The 23695-nt window shown below is 39.2% G+C and overlaps 1 protein-coding gene across 1 annotated transcript in view; it reads left to right on the top strand.

Annotated features, from left to right (window-relative positions):
- The window catches only part of ADGRV1 (adhesion G protein-coupled receptor V1), a 273612-nt gene that overhangs the window by 178164 nt on the left and 71753 nt on the right, over positions 1–23695 (top strand). Inside the window, exons 83-84 of the mRNA XM_065661610.1 lie at positions 1311–1427; positions 8847–9025. Coding sequence (XP_065517682.1) covers positions 1311–1427; positions 8847–9025 — 296 coding nt within the window. The remainder of the gene's footprint in view (positions 1–1310; positions 1428–8846; positions 9026–23695) is intronic.

Genomic DNA, 23695 nt, shown 5'->3' with positions numbered 1-23695 from the left:
TTTTTCCTGCTGTAAGTAGAAACATTTGCTCAAGTTTTAGGAAAAGTACTGGTGGTACTGTTTGAGCTAGCTGGTGCTATGGAGTTGTTTACACAAATATTTCTTGTGTTTATCCCTCATGGAAGGCAGCTATTGCACACACATTTCAATTGTGTTCAACCAACTCCAGACAATGGCGTCAGAATCTGGCAAGTAGCAGAAAATATTAAACTGTGTGTTAACCTTTTAATAATTGAATGGTTATGTGGCCGTGGTTGGATTCCAGTTCACAGCAGACTGATGAACACCACTTAAAATACTAAAATTGCATTTTTTTTCCTTTAGATAATGCATCTCATAATTGATTTTAGTCCAGTTGTCATCTAGTAGCTTATTCTTCCATTTCATTGTGAGATAACATTCTCTGTTGACTAGCAAGTCAATGTGCTGCTGGTCAAAATAGTAATATTCCTTGTAAAGGAAAGGAAAAATCATCAGTTACTGCAGGTGTTCAGTAGGTAAACTGAGCATTTCTTTATGTGAACACTTTAATTTTTTTATGAAGTCTGCTTCTAGAGCTATTTCCTCTGTAAAGAAGTTCACAGAAGACAGAGCTAAAAGCTTCTGAGTTGTGTTTTAATTTTAAATACTATTTTGAAATTGTTTAGCAGCATTCACTGCAGTCAGAGTCAGAATACCTTTGTTCCTTAGACAATGCATTGGCTGCTCAACCAGCCAAGGAATAGTCCTTTGACATTGGGCATGTCTCTGCAAAAGAACTTATATCTGTTTTGTGAGTGTGAAATCCTGGTCTGGTCTTAGGCAACAGAAGAAATGCTTACTCGCTTTTGTTCAGTATTGCTATCTTATGTGATGGGGTGTAATATTGCTACATATCTCACGGTCTGAAGACAGGAAATGCCTCTTGAGTTTGATTACTTGATAAATTTTCTTGCCTTACTGAGATCAAATGATAATCTCTCTGTTTTATGGAGGAAAATACCCACCCTCAGTTGCAAAACTGGTGTCTAATGTTGCATGGCAATTAGTCTGGGAAGCAATATTAATAAATACGAAATCTCTCTATAGTCTTTTCAGATGTGGATGTAATGGATACTAGACTGCAAAAAGTTTAAAGCTAGTTTTGTGGCTGACGGTGTTCAAAGGTCACTTCTTTTGGGTGAATATTAAATGTCCAAGGTATCTCTGGACTGGTAACTAGGTGTATGGTTTATTTCCAAATGGATGATACTATTTTTTCCCCCTCATTATTGTTATTAAATTAATTTTGTTTAATTCCAATATGGACATATTATTTTTTTTCCCTGCAGATTTCATTTCTGGCCTCTGCTTACATGAGCCAGCATCTCTCAGAGGAAAGCTGCTCTGCCCTTGCATCTATTACACATTACCTTTACCTCTGCCAGTTCAGCTGGATGCTTATTCAGGTTGGTCTCTTTGTCTTTTTAAACCCTTTTCCAAAACCTCTATAAAAAAGAGCTGATGCTTAGACTGTGTTTCTGTTATAGTATATATATTTCTGAATCTAATGCTACTAGAGAAGCAAAACATTAGATGGTCCTTATTAAACCTAGAGTGTTACATCTGCAAGGGTAAATATTCAAACCCTATAGACTTTCCCCACTAACATCTATTACAGCTATGTAAGAATTCCCACTTCTGACTTGTTAACCTGTAAAAACTACTGTCTAAAAATAATGAAGAACTACTTTTGCTAGAGTTAATAGATTCTCTAAGCATCTTTCACTTGGTCTTTTGAAACAGTCTCCTAGAGGTGAAATGCAAGTGTAAACTACACTGTAATCTTTTGAGTCAGTAACATTTTACTCATTAGAATCACAGAATATAAGAAACAGATCTTCATAATTTTGCATTAAAATAGGGAGTACATACATTCATGAATATTGCCAGAATTTTCATAAAATCATTTAGGTTGGAAAAGATCTTTAAGATCATTGAGTCCAACTGTTAACCCAGCACTGCCAAGTCCACCACTAAACCTTGTCCCTAAGCACCACATATACATGTCTTTTAAACACCTCCAGAGACAGCGATTCCATCACTTCCCTGGGAAGCCTGTTCCAATACGTTATGACACCTTCAGTGAAGAAATTGTTCCTAATGTCCAGTCTAAACCTCCCTTGGCACAGCTTGAGGCCATTTCCTCTTGTCCTGTTACTTGTTACTTGGGAGAAGAGACTGACCTACCCCAGCATCACTACAACCTCCTTTCAGGAAGTTGTAGAGAACAGTCAGGTTTCCCCTAAGCTAGTTTTTCTTGAGGCTAAAAAATCCTGATTCCCTCAGCCATTCCTCATCACACTTGTTCTCCAGACTTCTTACCAGCTTCATTGCTCTTTTGACACATTTTACAACATGGTGTAAACAATTGAATTAATGTGGGACACCATGAACAATTTGTTACGGAATATTACCAATTGTAAATTAATCAAAATAACAAGCTCTGAGGTTATGTGGAAAATACATTATCACACACTCATGTATAAATGTATATTTAGCACTAATGTGTGAATTATGCCTTTTTTGACTATTATTTTAATAGGATTTATCCATAGCACACTTATTTTTGCATACAGCTTTGTATTTGCAGCTCTAGACAATCCTCCAATATGCAAGTTGTGAGACCAAACCGAGAATTACAGATTAGGCTATATTTAAACACAGCTTTCATCCCCAGTGACATTCGCATAGTATCTGGCATTTTCCTGGGATTACGTCAGGCTCACTTTTCTGAGAGCCCTCACAGCTTCTCTAACAGCTCCAATGTGCCTATTGGTCTTAGCAAGCTACAGGTAGATAGTCTGTCATGTACACTGCTGCTGCAACTGCTTGTAATGATAGGGCAGACATCTAAACTCCTCTGTCTTTAGTGACAGTAATTCTCATTTTGCTGAAATTATACACTTAGCAAGGTTAAATATTCTTTCCAGAGGATGTTACTTTCTAGTGTCTCAGTACAGAAATATTTCTGCTGTACTTCTTCACCTAGCTTGGTTTATGACATTCTCCTAGGTTAACAAACCTAGGTTATTTTTTGAGCAGTAAATGATACTCGTCTTCACAGCTGCTCCTTCACCTCATTCCTAAGTCATGCACATCTCTTGAAAGTTCACTATTTTGGACAGACAAAGTAATACTTATAAGTTGCAGGTTTACTGGGATATATCATGTTTTGACTTCTCAGTGTTTGATAGTGTTTCATCACCTCATCCTAAGTGTGTTACATTACATTAAGTTGCAAAAGGGTTCCTCTTTCAATTGCTTGCTCTTCTAAGGATTAATCACTTAGAATGACAGAACAAACAAACAAAGTACGACTGTTTAAAGTTGGTAATTTTTTGGCTGTAGTTGAAATCCACTGTTATTTTTGTTGGAGTAGACTTTGGCCAGGTCCTAAAAATTTGTGTCACCATTGCATTTATTGGAGTCTCAGGCTTGTGTTAGTCATGAAGACTCTTCATACAGATCTGAAGGGACAAAGGTGCCATGGAGGGAATACTTTATAGAATGCTGAATGATGAGCTGACAAGAGCTTCCAGGAGTAAAACAGGATGAAGGGGGTGTCCTTTTCTGTAGGTAGGGATCTTCAGCTGTGAATAATTCCTGAAGTTTGAAAGATCCAAAAGGAAAGAAATAATCTGAAACGTAGATCAGCCCAGCCCTCAACTACAATTTACTCCCTTTGATTGAGAAAAGCTCCTGAAATTGTAGTTATCATTGCACAGTGAGGAAGCAATGCCAGGGCAGTAAAAGAGTGCTGGGACATCTCTGTGCTTGAAATGGTCCACATGATAGTATTAGTAAAGCTGGTGGATCCAGGGGAAAAAACAGACTGATGTGAGAAGTCTGGATGCTACTGCTGTCTAAATGTCAGATTTAAATTCCTGGGAAATGAATGGTCATATTTCTCTGTATGGTACATTTAATACACATGACTTGATCTAGAAGGCAGAATTACCAATGTATTTATATTTCAATGGGACTTAAATACTTCTATCTAGGATCAGGAAAAACATGCAAACAGATTCTACATCCCCCATGTAGTCACTCTGCCCTCTGGGAGGCTGCACAATGTAGGGTATTTGCTTGATCACTGACTCATTTTATACAAATGTGCTAGTGTCAGCCTTGATCTCTTCATGCAGGAGTGGGTAGATGTGAAAATCAAGTGCCAGCTGCATGCAGGCGTGTGCAGATATGTGGAACTGAAACATCCAGAAAATCCATACTAATTTTAAGTGACCAAAAGCACTTTTTGGTGATGGAGCAACATTTCCAGTCAGCGAAAGTCTGTAAGAAACCACAGACTTAACACTACAGTTGGAGCTATGCAAATTCAATTCCGTAGACTAGATCAAAGATCTTCAACTTTCTAGACTCTAGGACAACTTCCTTTCCTTTTTGTCCTATTTTTTCTATCTTCTGCATATTGCTAGCTATGGTCGTATATCATTTGATTGTATTTTATTAGTGGTTAAAACAACTACATCTACAGCTTCATATTCTAATAATTTTTCATTTTTAGCTTCTTGTGTTTGTGGGCTTACACTTGATATCAGTATTTGTACTACACACATAGCTTCTACCCACCTACTGACCGAAATGCAGAAATGCAAAGGACCTCAGGGGTCGCCTGATCCATTTTCAGAGTCAGAACAAAGGCCATATTAAGTCATGCTTTCTTGATTATTACTATCTCTAGCCTTGTTTCTTGGCTTTTATATGAAGATTTTTGTAAGTTGCAAAATGTTGATATTACCCATTTTTTTAAGGATGAGGCTTTCTTGACTGCAGAAGTATGTATGTAATCAAGGTGCAAATGACTCTTTGTGCCCACAAAGACAGCTTAGTCTGAAATACTTGTCTTATACTAATATCTGAAATTCACAAATCTTCTTCCTGACAAATGTCCTTTCATACATATGTACATTGCTACAGCATAAGGCTTTATTTTCATATGCAGTCTGTGCTTTTATCTTAGGAGCACACAGTATGGACGTCTTTCTATATTCTGTTGCTTTTTCCATGACAAACCTATACTATGACAGCCAGTTATCAGGAAAAATAATTTTCTTCTTTTAGCATTTTTTAACTTGTTACAGAAAAAAAAAAAAAGTTAAAAAAAATAAGTTAAAAATTGTCTTTTGGAGAAAAAAATAATAGTGCAGTTCTCAACTGCTAATTCTGACATAAGAGCAAACTTACGGGAAAAGGTGGACTCATAATTTTTTGAACTGTTGCTACAATGGAGTAAGTTAACACCAAAAGTGGCAGTTCAATAAGCAAATCATAGTGAATATCATGAGTTTGCTATCACCTATACATGAATCCTCCCCCTCTGTGGATTTACTGGCACCTTAAATTTTCTATAAATTTATTGCAGACTTGTAAGACAAGCACTTAGCTTATAATAATTTTAATTCTTATTTTTAAGAATGATTTGTTAATAGCTTTGAAAAATGAACTATATAAAAGCATGCAAACATTCTGAAAAGGAAAGCTGTGACCATTCTTAAAAGAAGAAAGAAGGGAAATAGCAGTTTTCCCACTGAGACAGGAAAGAAGCTATTTAAAATATTTTGCAGTGGATACTTACTGGATATCCACATATTATTACTAAAGATAAATTAATGAATAAAGAAAGAAATAAACAAAAGCACTCTACTTTTGGGAAGATAATTGCAATTAATTGCCTCATCTAAAAGATGGAAGTTTCAATGAAGTTTGAATTGTCTCGTTAGAGTGTTACTTGAATTTGTAATTAATTTTCAATCTACATCAGAACAAACACAACTTGCACAATTGTTCTTCCACCTGAGCAGCTGGGAAATGGACTGTACATTTTATTCTTCCGTAGAAGCAGTTATTGTTACAGCCTGGCAACAGGAAAGGATTTGCTAAAATTAGTTCTACTATTTATATTCCATTGATTAAATTTTGCTTCATCAAAATGGTTTGAAGACAAGAGATTGTAATTATCAAAACAGAAATGTTACTGTGCAGGACATGGTGAACTATCCAAACCCACTTGAAGCTTTGCAGCAGCACTGCTGTTAAAGTATTCTGTGATAAATGAAGTGAGATAGGTAAATACGGCTAAGCAAACACTGAGCAAGGGCGTAAGGTACAGTTTCTTGGAAAGCAGTCTTAGTTGGATGACTGAGAGCAATGTTCACCAGGTTGTCAGAATTAGTTGAACCAACAATCTCTGAGCTCAATGGCATAAATCAGTTCAAGGCTTTTGCTGTCTAGAAATGCTTGCAGTGAAGCACAGCCCAGTCAGCACTACAAGGACATGTAATTTGAAGAACATTTATTGGCATAAGGTGACAAACAGAATCTTGGGTAGGTTTTCAAGCCCATGTAAAAATTAAAGAGAGAAAAGGCCTTCATAAAAGAGCAACCAAATCTTTCCACATATGGTGGATATTTTTTTTTTAATACCTTTTGCATCTGTTTAGTTTTTTTCCTGTGAATGTCCAGTAATGGAATTAATAATTCTAGTGTGTTCTCTCAATACATACAAGGCAGTTGCAATTACATATTAAGATTTTCCTTTTTTTTTTTTTTTTTAAGGATAACAAACTTTGCCTTGGTTCACATAGCACCAATCACCAAATAAAAATAAAAAAGGTCATAATAATTAGTATATCATTAAATACACTGGATGTATTTATAAAATGTCATTCCATAAGGGAGCATTTAAAACAGTAACTAAACTAATATATATATTTTTTAACAAGTTCTTAGCATATGCAATGTGCTTTCTGACTCATGATAGAAGGTATTATATGTTCATGCTATATAAATCACAGAAAAAAATCTTTAGTAGTAATTAACTTACTTTCTTACTTACATAAGGAATCCACAAACCACTAATTAAGTATTTGATTGTGAAAATTCAGTTTTTATGAACAAACTGATAGACAAATCCTTGGCTGAGGGAAATTTGCAGTTTCACAAAGGATAGGAGATTATGCAAAATATGATTATTGCAAATAATAATTTTGCAATTATTACCATGAATGGATTTTACCTATCGTAAGAATAGACAGCTACAAAGTAATCACATAAATCAACATTATTGTATTAAATCCCTGTCTACATAATGGAGAGAGGCGCATATGATTGGGTAAGGATCAGTGAGTGCTTGAGGGTGTCTGTCTTCTCTCCATTGACTGTACAGACAAGCCACAGGCACGAGCTTGAATTAGATGCCCTCTAGGCCGAAAAAGACAAAACTAATCCCTTACTCACCCCATAAAAAAAGGCCATAAATAGCTACATAGCATGCAAAGCTGTAGCTGGTGATATGTTTGAAGTGGACTAAGTAAAGAAATATTTTGCAAAACATTTTTATTATGTATAGTTTTGGTGTTTATTAATAAAGTTGTAACATAGTAAAAATGTGTAACACCTAGAAAAGTGTTTCTACTATTATCCTCTTGAAGTAAATGCAAAGAGCCAAGCAAATCTCTTAAGCATATTGTTTTATTTGAAGGGTTTCCTTACTCATACTAATACATAAAGAGATTTCAACTATTCCACTTCTTAATTTTGGTTCCTGTATGGTTTTAAATTCTTACTTATGCTGTTTGATGATAAGTTGGTCATAAAAATACAGAGTTTGTTGTAGAGATGCATGTGAATTTACATTCACTTATTTGCATTTTCCCTCAAACTCTTATACAAATATTAAACAGAATCACACACCATTGAAGTTGCAAGGGACATCTTGGGACTGTCCAATCCAACACCCTGTATTAAGCAGGGTCAGCTTGGGCATATTGCCCAAAACCGTGTTGAGTTATGTTTTATCTCTAAGGATAGAGACTCCACAACCTCTCTGGAGAGCTTAGCCAGGCTTCTAACCACCTTTACAGGAAGAAAGCTTTTTCTTGTGTTCAGATGGAATTTCATATGTATTAATTTGTGCCCATTGCCTCCTGTGCTGTCACTGGGCCCCGCTGAGGAGAGTCTGGCTCCTTCTTTGTCAGTCACTCCCATCAGACATTTATACAGGTGGATAAGTTACCCCTGGGCCTCCTATTCTCCAGGCTGAACAGCCACAACTTTCTCAGCCTCTCCTCCTTGGAGAGATCCTCCACTCTATTAATCACTTACTTTCATTGGCCCTTTGCTGGGGTCTGTATCTTTGTTGTACCAGTGAGCCCAGAACCAGACCACAGTCAGAACTGTTGAAGGAGGTTAGTGCATTTAATAGAATCACAGAGTCTCAGACTGGTTTGGGTTTGAAGGGACCTTGAAGCTCATCTGGTTCCAACCCGCTGCCTCAGGCAGGGACATCCTCTACTAGACCAGGTTGCTCCAAGCGCCATCCAGCCTGGCCTTGGACACTGCCACAGCTTCTCTGGGCAAGCTTCTCAGGGATGGGGCATTTTCTACAAGAAGATATGCAGAGCCGAACAATAGTATAAAAAGATTTAATACAGATAAGATTTAGCAATATTATATGTCAGTCTTTTCTGTGAAGGTATGGAAATCCAAGAAAAAAGCTACTTTTACACCACAAAGCTATTTTTGCACCACAGAAGTAATTTTCTACTAAACAGGGTGTTCCATCGTCTCTGATAATGTCATTTCAAATCTAACAGTTACATAAATAGGCATATTTCCTTTATAATCAGTCTTTTTTTATTACTTACTAAATTGAGAGCATAATATTTATATTGAAAAATGTTGATATATATACACATATGCTGGGACAGAAATATGCTGTATTATGACTTCCAGGGTGGGTTTTTTGGAGGGGATAGCTAATCACCCACCAAGTCTACTGACTGATATTCTGCATTGTTCTTTAGGCTGTTAATTTCTGGTACGTCCTGGTGATGAACGACGAACACACAGAGCGGCGCTATCTGCTTTACTTCCTTCTGAGCTGGGGGCTTCCAGCTTTTGTTGTGATCCTGCTTTTAATCATCCTGAGAGGAATCTATCATCACAGCACAGCACAGATTTATGGCCTTGTCTACAGTGATCTGTAAGTTTTTCTTTAAAAAAGTATGATCTAGCTATTGTGCTCTCCATATTGTTATATACCTAATTTGCTTCCATGTAGAAAAGGGGATAGAGATACAGCCAAATGCAGTAAAAGAAGAGGATTCCTTGTTTGGTGGAGATAAAAGCAAGAATGTCACCCATATGCAATGCTGCACTTTCTGTGCAATTAGGCTTTGCTCCAGTTTCTACACAGTTCCATCCTGAGCTGCGCATTGGCAGAGCCATCTCCAGTGTGTCTGCTTTGTGGGTAAATCATTTATTCTTTTCTAAGACTCTGCAGTTCCAGGGTAAAGGATAGAAGTGGCTACTGCTGCAGAATTGAGCAGAAGAGCAGGTTTTTCTTCCATGTAATTCCAGTGCTTAAAAAAACACTACACCAAACCAAGCCTAAATCCTCTGTCTCTCAGGCTGGCAAAATATATTCTTCGCTAAACAATGTTACTGTATTAACATGTCAAATATATTTTCTGAAGGGTTTCTCTTGGAGTACTGAATATATTATATTCCAAATTGTTCCAAATTTGAGCATTGATATAATGCCAATAATTAACACAGCCCTCTGAAAGCTATATATAACCTCAGAAGACTGTTCCAATTGAAACAATACATCTTCATAGAACCTGAGACATTTAAGTGGGAAGATACATAGATAAATATTTATATTCTCCTTCCCTACCTCTTTTTCTCTGGCCCCTTTCTGGCAAATCTACGATAATAGTTATTCTAAGATACAAAGCTATTATGCTTACTTACTTTATGTTATAATTAAATGTTGCATGCTTTTATGGGAATGACTATAAACACTTTTAAATGAAAATTCATTATTTCTTTTTAACATGATAGAAGAATGAAAAAATTCTTCTTTTGAAGGTGACTGCAGAGTAGGCCCACAACAGGAGAATATTACATTATGGAATTCTGTTATAGCTGAACATAATTCAGTAGTGGTTTTTTGTCATACAAAAGGAATTACTGTGAGAAGTAGTTACTAGAATTCAGTATCTATTTGAGTATATACATATATAAGTGGACTTACAGATACTACTTTTATGCACACATATAGAATCATAGAATCATAGAATAGTTAGGGTTGAAAAGGACCTTAAGACCACCTAGTTCCACCCCCCCTGCCATGGGCAGGGACACCTCACACTAAACCATGTTACCAAGGCTCTGTCTAACCTGTCCTTGAAAACAGCCAGGGATGGAGCACTCACAACCTCCCTGGGCAGCCCATTCCAATGCCTCACCACCCTTACAGTAAAGAACTTCTTCATTATATCCAATCTAAACTTCCCCTGTTTAAGTTTGAACCTGTTACCCCTTGTCCTATCACTACAGGCCCTAATGAAGAATCCCTCCCCACCATCCTTATAGGCCCCCTTCAGATACTGGAAGGCTGCTATGAGGTCTCCACGCAGCCTTCTCTTCTCCAGGTTGAACAGCCCCAACTTCCTCAGCCTGTCTTCATACAGGAGGTGCTCCAGTCCCCTGATCATCCTCATGCCCCTCCTCTGGACTTGTTCCAGCAGTTCCATGTCCTTTTTATGTTGAGGACACCAGAACTGCACACAAAACTCCAGGTGAGGTCTCACAAGAGCAGAGTAAAGGGGCAGGATCACTTCCTTTGACCTGCTGGTCACGCTCCCTTTGATGCAGCCCAGGATACGTTTGGCTTTCTGGGCTGCGAGTGCACACTGAAGCCAGCTCATGTTCAGTTTCTCACTGACCAACACCGCCAAGTCCTTCTCCGCTGGGCTGCTCTGTATCTCTTCTCTGCTCAACCTGTAGCTGTGCCTGGGATTACTCTGACCCAGGTGTAGGACCTTGCACTTGGCTTGGTTAAACTTCATAAGGCTGTCATCAGCCCACCTCACAAGCGTGTCAAGGCCCCTCTGGATGGCATCCCTTCCCTCCAGCGTATCAATTAAACCACACAGCTTGGTGTCATCGGCAAATTTGCTGAGGGCGCGCTCAGTCCCACTGTCCATGTCAGCGATGAAGATGTTGAATAAGACCGGTCCCAACACCGATCCCTGAGGGACACCACTCGTGGGACACCACTCGTTACCGGTCTCCAGCCAGACATTGAGCCATTGACCACAACTCTTTGTGTGCAGCCATCCAGCCAGTTCTTTATCCACCGAGTGGTCTACCTATCAAATTGATGTCTCTCCAATTTAGAGACAAGGCCACCAAATTGATCAGGCAGGATTTCCCCTTAGTGAAGCCATGCTGGCTGTCACCAAGCACCTTGTTGTTTTTCATGTGCCTTAGCATGCCTTCCAGGAGAATGTGCTCCAAGAATATCATGGAGGTGAGACTGACTGGTCTGTAATTCCCCGGGTCTTCCATTTTCCCCTTCTTGAAAATGGGGGTTATATTTCCCTTTTTCCAGTCATCAGGAACTTCAGCTCACTGCCATGATTTTTCAAATATGAGGGGCAGTGGTTTAGCAACTTCATTTGCCAGCTCCTTCAGGACTCGCAGATGAATTTTGTCAGGTCCCATGGACTTGTGCACATTCAGGTTCTTAAGATGGTCTCAAACCAGATCCAGTCCTACAGTAGGCCTGAGGACCTCATTCTCACAGTCCCTGAGTCTGCCTTCCAAGACTTGGGTGGTGTGGTCAGAGCCTTTGCCAGTGAAGACTGAGGCAAAGAAGTCATTGAGAACCTCAGCCTTCTCCAAATCCAGGGTAGCCAGTTCTCCTGATAGCTTACGGAGTGGGCCCAAATTGTCCCTAGTCTGTCTTTTGTTTGCTTATGTACCTATAGAATCCCTGTTATTTTTCATATTCCTTGCTAGATTTAATTCTAACTGAGCCTTAGCTTTCCTAACCTGGTCCCTAGCTTCCCAGACAACATCCCTGTACTCCTCCCAGGCCACCTGTCCTTGCTTCCACCTTTTATGAGCCTCTTTTTTTCCCCTTGGGGTTTTCTCAACAGCTCGCTCTTCATCCAAGGAGGTCTCCTGGCCCTCCTGCTGCACTTCCTTTTAGTTGGGATGCAGCACTCCTGAGCTTGTAGCAGGTGATCCTTGAATATCATTCAGCAGTCTTGGGCTCCCCTGCCCTCTAGGGCTATATCCCATGGAACCTTACTAAGCATATGTACTATATGTGTATATATGCACAATGCACAATAAACAGCGATCTGATTTAGATCTAAATGAGCTACACTGGGTACTGTAAGCTGTCTAACTGTGTTAGCCAAGGTTTAACCCCACAATAATAGACGCCAGCTCTGAACTCAGAAGTGTATTCAAAGTCCACAGTGGAAGACCATTTCTGATATTCACACTACATGAGGGAGTGCTGAATAGCTCTATGCCATTCCATACACACAGGTAATTCTTTGCAGAACATGGCAAGCAAGTATTGTATTTATCTTCATGTTAAAATGCTTCTCTGTGCATAGTAAACACAAGAAATGTGCGTAGCATAATCAAGTCTTCTGATTGCAATCAGATGGTGGGTTAATGTTATCATTATGCAGTAAACCACAGTTTAACTATTCATGTCCATGTCTTATTCTTAAAAAAATGAGAATTTCCTAAGTTATGATAAAATTATTAAGTAGAGGAAAACTACTCAATCCAACTCATTTGCCCTAATTAAATATAAAACTTTTCCAACATCTTACTAAAGTGAGCAAATGCCAGAAATCATCCCAAGTTCAGTAAGTGCACAGCTTATTCCAGCTCAGTCAATGTGAACACTGTAAGGAGTTATCTGCAAGGATTTTCATATATATCATTGATGTTAATAATTTGAAGAGCACTTTAAAAGTGGCTCATAATTATACAAAAAAGGACTTTCAAAGCCAGAATGTGGAAATGAGAACAGATTGAGCTATATCACTTGGGTTTGTTTACTCCAAAACAGGATGTAGTACTGGAAAAAGTAACAAAGAGATTTCCAAAGTCCAGGTCATTACAGAGTAACTTCACAAACAGGGTCAGATAATAGTTTGACAACAATGGTGTGCTGCTAAGGAGTTCATTTCATGTGGGAGCAGTGAGAATGGTTGAAGTAATAAAAGCAGTGAAGCCTGTTGTCTTAGCACTCTCCTTAAGTGATCACTCCTTCAGGCAACTCATTTTTGCATTACTGTGAAGTCTGACCAACTGTTTTATTCCTAACCAGAATCCCATGGGCACAATTCATAGGCAACAGGATAGCTATGCTTAAAGAACTTCATTTTATACTTGTACTGAACAAAAAATGATTTGAGCCATGTTGAATTTTGTGCTTCAAAAGAAGTATTATGACAGAGACTTTTTTCAGATATGACAAATTCTACACACAAATGTACATATTTTGTACATAACACCCATAACATGTCACAGTATAAAACTAAGAGGCTGGTATGATGATAACAGTAGTATACATATTGCTGGTTATTTTCAAACTGAGGGGAGTTTATGTATGGTGTGAAAAATGCAATTTTTGGCATTACATAAATTCTTCTGTGGTAAATCTGGTGAATTTGTTGGTATCAATATGCCAACAAGTAGCATAATTTTTTTCAGATCACAGCTCAATGATGTGTGAAAGAGCTAACTGCCAACAAAGGGCTTTTTTACTCCTCCCTTTGCTAATTCTCCCATCGCTAAGCTGAAGAGGTGAAAGGCTGTTTGAATAGGACCAGAAGAGTTGCTGATGAAAGGCATATTGGCATAACTTGAATGAAAGAAGTAATGAGATAGGCATTTGCATAGGATCTGTTTGAATGCAGGAATAATGGCCCATCTGTGTATCTGTAAAGAAGAACATGGGGATTATATGAGTATCTGATACAATACCTTTACTAAGGAAAGTAGTAAGATTTGATCTCTTAAAAATATGCATTATTTCTCGTCTTCTTTTAAAAAAACTATGAAGTTATTTCAGATGCAGGCGTCCATGACTGTACCTCTGCTTAATTTCTCTGTGTTATAATCATTGGCTAAGCAATGTCATGAAACTTCAAAGTAGGGGCATTCTCTTTGTGCAGCTGGCTTTTAGAAGGGTCTTGCATAGGCATTTGCCTACTTTCTGTGTTATGGTAAAAGGCTTACATGAAAGATTGTCAGTGTTTGTAAATGAAATTTCTAATGTGTCTCTGAATTTCAATTATATTGTGTAGCCTGGTCTCTAGTAACCATGCTCTAAACTGTACATTCTTGCTCAAGAATTGCCAGGATGGCTGAAGCATTAGAAGGGTTTAGTGATAAGAGGTGTCGGCTTTTTCCAACCTGCTAATAACTAAAGTTTGAATTAAGCATTGAACTAGACAGTGTAAAATCACTCCAAAGAAAAGTATATTAACCTGCTGTATTTCTGAGATTTTGTGTCATACATACAATTTTCCAACTCCTGCAATAACTGTCTGAAATATCTTCTAAAAACATAAATTCTACCTCTTAGGTACACAGTGTTTTAAAAAAGTACTTCCCTTTGTAATTTGTTAGTACATTGAAAGGTCACCGTGACTCTGTCTATGCCGTAAGTAGAGACTTCAGGATAACCTTTCTCTTCCCTTTGTCCTGGTTGGTTTCTTATCTTCTATCTGATTGTCTCTTTCAGGATTATAAACCAAACACATAATTTGTGTTTCTTTAGAGGAACAACTTAACACCCTTATCCTTTTGAGAATAATTTTTCTTCTTGAGTAAGAAAAAATTATGAACAGATGAGTTTACAATAAATCAAGAGTTCAGCTTAAAATCAAATTTCAAAGCTCACTGCAGTTCCCAAAGTTCAGTTATTTGCTGCTGTTTGTCCTGCTATATATGGCTAGCCAGTAATGGCCTCATTTCTTAAAATCTTTTAGCTAAGGTTCTCAAAGAGAGTTTAATCTTAGCAATATGTTTAAACTGAGTAGTATATTTCTAATAGCTCTTAAAGTACAGAGGTAAGGTTCACCTGGTATAGTGGAAAGCATATGGAGGCAAATTCAGACTGTAGTTACTGCAAAGACAGATGTACAGTGCAACAAAGTGGTAAAGAGAGGAATGTGAAGAATTACATAAAAATTAGTTTCCAGTGGTTTCATCTGGTCTCACTGGTGGTTCCATTGAAGAAAAATGTCAGCAATATAGATCCACCATGCATCTTTAGAGGGCTTGTGTCACAGGATTAACAGACTGCAGTTAGTTCTTTAAACCAGTGCAGGTATAGATATAAAACCTCAAATTGGTGAATAACTTTAGACTAGCAACAATTCATTCATCTTTTATGGAGAAAGCTGGGTTTGGGTTCATGACACCTTATAATTCTCTTAGACTTGTGAAACAAAGATGCAAGCAAAAGAACTTCTAAAATGGGAATCCCTTTACAGTAAAGTACCTTTCTTATTTCTCCTGTAACACTGAAAATTTAATTGTCCACACTTACATACAGGTAAAAATTTAAATGCGCTTTGAAGTCAGGGGATCCATACCCATTTAAAGGGTATTACCTGAACCCACCTGTTTCTGAGACGAGTTTCATAAACATGAGGTTAAAGGTTAATTATGCTATATTCACTGGACTTGTACACAAAGTATTGTCCAGAGCTATAATAGGTGTTGTATATTTAAAAATAGATAAACAAATAAATCACAGGTTAGAAGGTCTTGAATTTTTAATTCATCTGAGTGCTTTGAAAACTCTTACCTACAATAGCATTAAACTATGGTTTCCATAAACTTGAGACACACTCTTGTTGCAGCTTTAAGCTCTGAGTCTGACTAGACTAGTTTCTTGAAACTGAACTCCCCTAAGAAGAGCAAAGGACTGTTTTTATTGGAGTATAAACTAAAACAAGTAACCTTTGAAAAGGAGAAAACTGGAAGTGATTAGACATGACAGAATACAAATTTAACAGTTTATAAACAAATATCTCCCTGCCCACTCTGTCAAGCTGGTTTTCAAGCACAGCTTTTGTCATGCTTTAGCCTACCTTTCTTATTTAAAACAAAGCATAGTTTCCTCTAGTTCCCAGTATATTTCTTTTGTTGTTTCTAAGACATGGCTATCTGCTCCTTGCACTTCTAAGAGCTCTTTCCCTCTGCTAATCCCTCCAGATTCTAGAGGTGTCTCTTTTAAGAGCAGTATCATTTATTTGCCCAAGGGAAGAATGATCTGCCCCCTCAGCAGGTCCCACCTGACTCATTTATTTTCCTCTTTAACATCCCCTGTGGCAATCAATCTGAACACAGAATAACCACATGTACCATTGCAAAACTTCAGAATTACAGAAGTATCCCTGTATTTAGGTTCACTTTTAGTGACATGATAACATCTCACAGCAGAAAAAGGGTAAGATAATTTTTCTCACAAACATATTTTCTTTGGAATGTATCATCTGCTATAATGACCAGAAATAATGAAAAAAGATTGTACAGCAAAATTCCTTTCTAGAACCGCCCCCAGACATTTCTATCATCTCCTCTACAGTCCAGCCCAAGGCAAAGGTTCTTCCTCTGAGAGAAGGTCAGACCTTGATTTCAGACACAAGCAGTGCAATTGCTGTCTGCATGTTTAGTTTCTTTGAACATGTATGGCCCTCCTGGGTTGCAACTAGTCATAAAGTAGAACATAGAGACAACTAATGCTCTAAGGTATTGTCTTGTTGGTTTGCATAACACCTGTATGCTGAGAGCTATACAGTGCACAAAAGTACAGTCTACCTTCCAAAGATACTCTTGTGTTGTGAAGCACAAATGCTAGTAGGGTATCAGGGTTCACATCGCTTCTGAGTGTAGCAAAGAAGTGGAAGGCTTGAAAGAAGCAGAACCCTATAAATGATTATGCCTTGCTTGTATACTTGGTGTTACAGGCAGTGCATAAAAGTCGGGTACAATGAGAAATGTTTACTTTGAAGTCTTGCCAGGACTGGAAGTTTGAACAATAAGGCCCATCAAAGATTTCTTAAATGTGTTTGAACTTACAGGGATATAAGTTTGAACTCACAGGGACAGGTGGGAGGATGGGGACAGTCTGGGCTCAGGGCCCAAACTAAACAAAAAACATAAGACATCATAATTCATGAAGAGTTGCCTAAGTACGTCTCTAAGGTTAACTCATTTTGATGCTGTTATAAGGCTAAAAACTTCCTGAAGCAGTTTTCCAGACACTACTTTTTTTTTTTTTTTTTTATTCAGTTTTATTTCAAGGGCAAGAACCCCGCAACTTCTAATTATCTGCTGCCTGCACTTACAAGGAGGATCCCATAAACCTTAATGATTTGCTACAGATAGAGCCATGCTTTCTCTCTAACCAAACACTTGCCAGACTGGTGCACCAACACTTAATCTGGTCAGATGAAATACTGGACGCTGCTTTGGGTCTCACCAAGTTGCGTGTGTCTCACTGCTGGGACACATTCTGGGCACGGATCCCTGGCTTGCTAGCTGTTCACTAAAATGGAGCCCTGCTTTCTTAAACCCAAGGACTTGTGCCACTACCAATAATAGGAATTTTTCAGCTTGAGTGAGCTAATTTCTGTCCAAGTATTTAAAGTCTCATGTCCCCCTACTCAAATTACCTCAAAATCGCTGAATTTAGTCCTGAGTCTTAGAAGAACATGATGAAACACCAGACTTTCACAGGCAGGAATAGTTAGAAAAAGCATTCAGGGATTTAACTGAGCTGTCAGATGTGCTAAGAGAAAGAGGTTTGTACCATGAGTGGATGTGGAATTCCCATCCCCTAACCCCCTGAGCCTTGCTTTATAATCTGCGTGGGCTTGGAAGTGCCTCTCTGCATTGTCCTCTCTCTCTCCAGCCTGTGCTTCCTGTTATCCCAGTTTATCCACCTCCTTCCTCTGCACTTCACTGGCAAAACTTCTAGGATTTCAGAGCTTCTGCAAGCCACCATTGCTAGAGCTCAGTGCTAGAGCTCAGATGCTTGCACATCTGGATGCAAGGCTGAATGCTGCATGAACCACTCAGAAGAAGCAGCAGGGGGTAAAAAGCCTACATTTTTCACTGGCTGATTTCTCACCATTCACTGTTTTGCCTGTCTCAGCAGGGTAAATTAGCCCATGCTGAGCTCAGTGCTACTGTGAGAGAAATGTTTGTGATGAACCAGAGGCCCGTGGGTTATGACTACACAATACGTATATCCCTATGTACCTATATATACATATATGGATTGGCCAAATTGCCCTACTTCCCTGATCTATAGCAACAGTCAAGAGAATACAAAGTTTGGCCTTTTTGTATTCTGTAATCGTGCTTTATTTTCTGAACTCCTTCTTTATTTCAAATGAAGCTGCCTAATGTGCTACCCACTGCTAAGGATTATTTAAAAACACTGCTAAATGTGATGGCTTTAATTACCTTTTATTTATCCCTCATTACCAACATATGTGTTCAGTGGAGGAAGATAGTTGGGGGCAGGGGGTTGAATGCTTTTTGTATCTTGGTAAATGTTTGCTGTTAATGTTAAGCAAATGTTAGCACATCAAAAACAGGCATAACCACTGTGTTATGCTTTTAAAGCATTAAAATAAAGAAAGATAAACTCTGGCTGGTGTAAGTGATGGAATTTTGAAAAGCAAAACGTAAAATTCCCAGCCACTCTTAAGTTCTGACAAGGTAGTTTTAAGGGTTGCAAGGATAGGTTTTGATAGGTGAAACCTGCACAGAATCACAGAATCACAGAATCCCAAGGGTTGGAAGGGACCCAAAAAGATCATCTAGTCCAACCCCCCTGCAAGAGCAGGGTAACCTACAGTACATCACACAGGAACTTGTCCAGGCGGGCCTTGAATATCTCCAGTGTAGGAGACTCCACAACCCCCCTGGGCAGCCTGTTCCAGTGCTCTGTCACTCTTACAGTAAAGAAGTTCTTCCTGATGTTAACGTGGAACTTCCTATGTTCCAGTTTACACCCATTGCCCCTTGTCCTATCACTGGATATCACTGAAAAAAGCCTAGCTCCATCATCCTGACACCTACCCTTCACATATTTGTAAACATTGATGAGGTCACCCCTCAGTCTCCTCTTTTGCAAGCTAAAGAGACCCAGCTCCCTCAGCCTCTCCTCATAAGGGAGATGTTCCACTCCCTTAATCATCTTTGTGGCTCTGCGCTGGACTCCTTCAAGCAATTCCCTGTCCTTCTTGAACAGAGGGGCCCAGAACTGGACGCAATATTCCAGATGCGGCCTCACCAAGGCTGAGTAGAGGGGGAGGAGAACCTCTCTTGACCTACTAACCACTCCCTTTCTAATGCACCCTAAGATGCCATTTGCCTTCTTGGCCACAAGAGCACATTGCTGGCTCATGGTCATCCTCCTATCCACCAGGACCCCCAGGTCCCTTTCCCCTTCACTACTTTCCAGCAGGTCAACCCCCAACCTGTACTGGTACATGGGGTTGTTCTTCCCCAGATGCAAGACTCTACACTTGCCCTTGTTAAATTTCATCAAGTTTCTCCCCGCCCAACTCTCCAGCCTGTCCAGGTCTCGCTGAATGGCAGCACAGTCCTCTGGTGTGTCAGCCACTCCTCCCAGTTTTGTGTCATCAGCAAACTTGCTGAGGGTGCACTCAGTTCCCTCATCCAGGTCATTGATGAAAATATTAAACAGCACCGGTCCCAGCACCGACCCCTGAGGAACTCCACTAGTCACAGACCTCCAGCTAGATTCTGCGCCATTGACCACAACTCTCTGCCTTCTTCCTTTCAACCAGTTCTCGATCCACCTCACTACTTGATCGTCAAGCCCACACTTCCTCAGCTTATCTATGAGGATGCTGTGGGAGACAGTATCAAATGCCTTACTGAAATCAAGAAAAACCACATCTACCGCTCTACCATCATCCCTCCACCTAGTCACTTCCTCATAGAAGGCTATAAGGTTGGTCATACATGACTTCCCCCTCATAAAACCATGTTGGCTGTTCTTAATGACCCCCTCATCCTTGATATGCCTAGTGATGGAGTCAAGAATAAGTTGTTCCATCATCTTTCCAGGGATGGAGGTAAGGCTGACCGGTCTATAATTACCCGGGTCCTCCTTCTTGCCCTTCTTATAGATTGGTGTGACCTTTGCCATCCGCCAATCCTCAGGCACCTCGCCCATTTCCCACGACTTACCAAAGATGATGGAAAGTGGCCTAGCAATGACCTCCGCCAGCTCCCTCAGCACCCGTGGGTGCATTCCATCCGGACCCATCGATTTACAGATGTCCAGTTTGCATAGCTGATCCCTAACCCAATCCTCATCTACCAAAGCAAACTCCTCCTTTGTCCTGACTCCTTCTGGGGCTATAGAAATCCGGGGCCCTCGGGGAGAGTCTGCAGGAGTAAAGACAGAGGCAAAGAAGGCATTCAGCACCTGTGCCTTCTTTATATCCTCTGTCTCCAGGGTACCCACTTCGTTCAGCAGTGGGCCTATATTGCCTCTTGTTTTAGTTTTATTTGCTATGTATTTGAAGAAGCCCTTTCTATTGTCTTTAACCCGACTAGCACCCACAAACGGCTCTGGGGCCTGATCCTTCATGCAGGTTCAGTCAGATGACGGGATTTTTGTGCTCGAGCAAAACTCCACAGAGACTTCTCTGAAGCCTGTGTAGTACTATAGCAAGAGTAACAGCGAATATCTGAAGGAGGAAGGCTTGCATCCCTGCCACTGACAGCTTTTAAAAGCTTCATATTTCCTTTCAGACTGTGTAAGAAATAGCAAGATAGTCCCTCCTACTTTATGATCTTTAATTAGCAGAATACCACCTACTGCTACTAAAAAAGCTCATTCTCAGTTTATCTGTTTTCCAACATCTTATAAAAGCTTTCATCTGATATGCTATATTGTAGCAGGAAATGCTAAAATAAGCAATCGTGAGATCAATACCAGCAGCTGGCGCCAACTACTTCATTGACACTGACATGCTGTTTATAATAAGTTTATATATCTAACCTCTTGTATTTGATCTTCCTAAAAAATAGAAAAAAAAGTTTGTTTGTTTTTTAACTTCACCTATTCTGCAATAGGTCGATTTTGTGCTCACATTTTAGTTTTGTGAAGTCCATGGACACTGACAGTACTTAGAGGAGGGAGCTGTGATTTGGAAGGCAAACTTGTCTACACTAGTAACAGCAACAGTAATTAAAAGCATATCTCACTGATGAGTGATACCTCTAAATGCTAAGGTACCTCTGAGGAAAAGGAATGCAGCTTTAGCAGATTGATATGTAGCAGTGGTACTAAATTTATTCAACAGTGTGGCTTATATAGAACCAGTATGTCTGATAGAGAAGCTGCAATACACGTGGTTGTGTGTGCTTATCCTGCGCATTTATTATGTTGCAACAAAGCATGCACATTAAAAAAAGTTTACATACTAAATACTGCTTTTAAGCATGAAGGAAAAACACAAAACTTTTGCATAACATTTTATTATTCTTCTTGCTAAAGGGAAGGACTATGGACATATGCTTCATTTATGTCTGACAGTTTGCATGTGGAAACATGTCCTGTTTCAGCTAGATTTGTACTAAAATCCTTGGGTTAAAGAGTGGACGGGAAAAGTGAGCAAATTGGTAGTGTCTACCCTAAAAGCTAGTACAGGGAACATTGTCTTGCATGTGAGAAAATGTAATAAATATTAAGTAGTAATACCCCCGTCCCATAATAATAGTTTGTTTCAAAACCATTGGTGCTAGCTGACACACATAAGGAAGAAATCTTAGATGTAAACAGGAGCATTATTAACAGAAATCAGACACATAGCTCATACAATTTTAAAATTGCAGTGTTTTAGCAAGAGCCCTGCTCCAAGAGATTCCAATCAGATTTCCACCAGCTTTTTTTTCCTGGTCAAATGCTGAAGGCTACAAGTCTTCTGGGATGACCTTCCTGGGGACTCTAGAGCTTCCAGTGCCTAGAAACCCAAGCTGTATTAATGCAGTGCTTCTGCTAAGTCCTTGCTGCTTCTCCTTTCATAACTGGTGCTTTGCTAGTATTTACTTTCACAGGAGGAAAAAGCAAAAAGCAAAAATTAGGTATAAAATTGTTCAGAGAAATTTCCAGAGTATGGTATAATGAGAAGACTGAAACACAGTGGTCCATATTCTAAGCCAGCAGATGAGACTTGCATTATAGAAGAGCATTGCTTAGGCATTTTACTTTTCCCCTTTCCTGAGTTGTTTATTCTACAGTAATAGCAGCACTGGAAAAAAACAAGGAAACAGTTTTTTGTTTTGTTATGCAATAAGTCTGGTTTATTGACAAGACTTTTGCTGCACATGCTGACTCAAACTGCATCTTCTGTTCTCTGCTGCTTCAAAACAGCATCTTGGCACTTCTTCATTCTTTGTTTGTGGTGGACTGGACTTTACCCACTGTTTCCTATTGTTGATAGTTACTCTGTGAGTAAATCCATTAATGAATACGATGCTACTCATAATGAAATTTTACATGGGAGTAAAGGTGATCGGGTCAAATTTCTGGCAGTAATTCCCACTGATGTTGACTTTCAAAAGATTGCTGGGACAATCTGTCCAAATATAAACAAAAACAATCAAGCCTTGGCTTGATTTCTGGCAGTTGTAAGTTCCTCTGCTTTCTGAGTTTAACCAAAGTGGTCCAACTGAGTTTTCATTACCTTTTTTTCCCTCTTTCTTCTCCTCTTCCCCTCACTCTCTTTCTTTTTTTCTTTTGCTGTATAGAGGAAAGAAACTGAAAGAAAATTAAATAATGCCAGAGGGTTGACTGCCACATTATCTATGAAATCAGGAAAATCTGTAATTAAACATTTTGTATTTAATTTCAAACTTACAACCAGTAAAAGAATTAATTTTCTCATGTTGAATTCTATATATGAACTAAAAGGTAAGGGCCTGCCCCTGAGCTAATCTGCATGAGGTATAAATTTATCTAAATGCATCAAACACAAATACAGCTTTCTTTTTCATTCATACCACAACAGCAGGAGTGTGAGCAGGAAGAGATTTCTTGGGTTGGTCACTTTCCCATCATACCAGTAAGGTGGCAGAGGTCAAGTACAGCACTAAATCAAAGGAGGTCAGTTTAGCTGTGCTGTGCTTTGATCAGCAGTATTTAACTACAGAAGTCTCCAAATGTACTGATACAAGGGGGTGGCTGGTTTCTCAGCTATACTGGACTCTTTGGGGCAGCTTTTATGGTTCTTCTGATATTTGCTTGCTTGGACCCATGAGCAGATGTTATTCCAGTGAAAGCCCCTATTTCCTTTTAAAGTTTTCCAGAAAACTTCCTATTTTCCTTTAAAACTTTCCCAACAGAGGAAAAGCAATTAAACAAAAGCAAAAGTAGTATCATGGTGGAACCTGCTGCAGCTATAGGGAAAGCACTTGCCTAATTTTTTTCCAAAATAATTCCATAGGTATATACTTTCTCAATCAACTGTTCTGCTGAAATTACAGGGTGAAAAGTGCTTACCTCCCCTTCCCCCAGTTCTTAGAATCATAGAATAGGTAGGGTTGGAAAGGACCTCAAGATCATCTAGTTCCAACCCCCCTGCCATGGGCAGGGACACCTCACACTAAACCATCCCACCCAAGGCTTCATCCAGCCTGGCCTTGAACACTGTCAGGGATGGAGCACTCACAACATCCCTGGGCAACCCATTCCAGTGCCTCACCACCCTAACAGGAAAGAATTTCCTCCTTATATCCAATCTAAACTTCCCCTGTTTAA

The sequence above is a fragment of the Lathamus discolor genome, chromosome Z (assembly GCF_037157495.1).
Source record: "Lathamus discolor isolate bLatDis1 chromosome Z, bLatDis1.hap1, whole genome shotgun sequence".
Lineage (NCBI taxonomy): Eukaryota > Metazoa > Chordata > Aves > Psittaciformes > Psittacidae > Lathamus > Lathamus discolor.
Note: the sequence above shows the minus strand (reverse complement) of the source record. Positions and strands in the feature narration are given on the sequence as shown.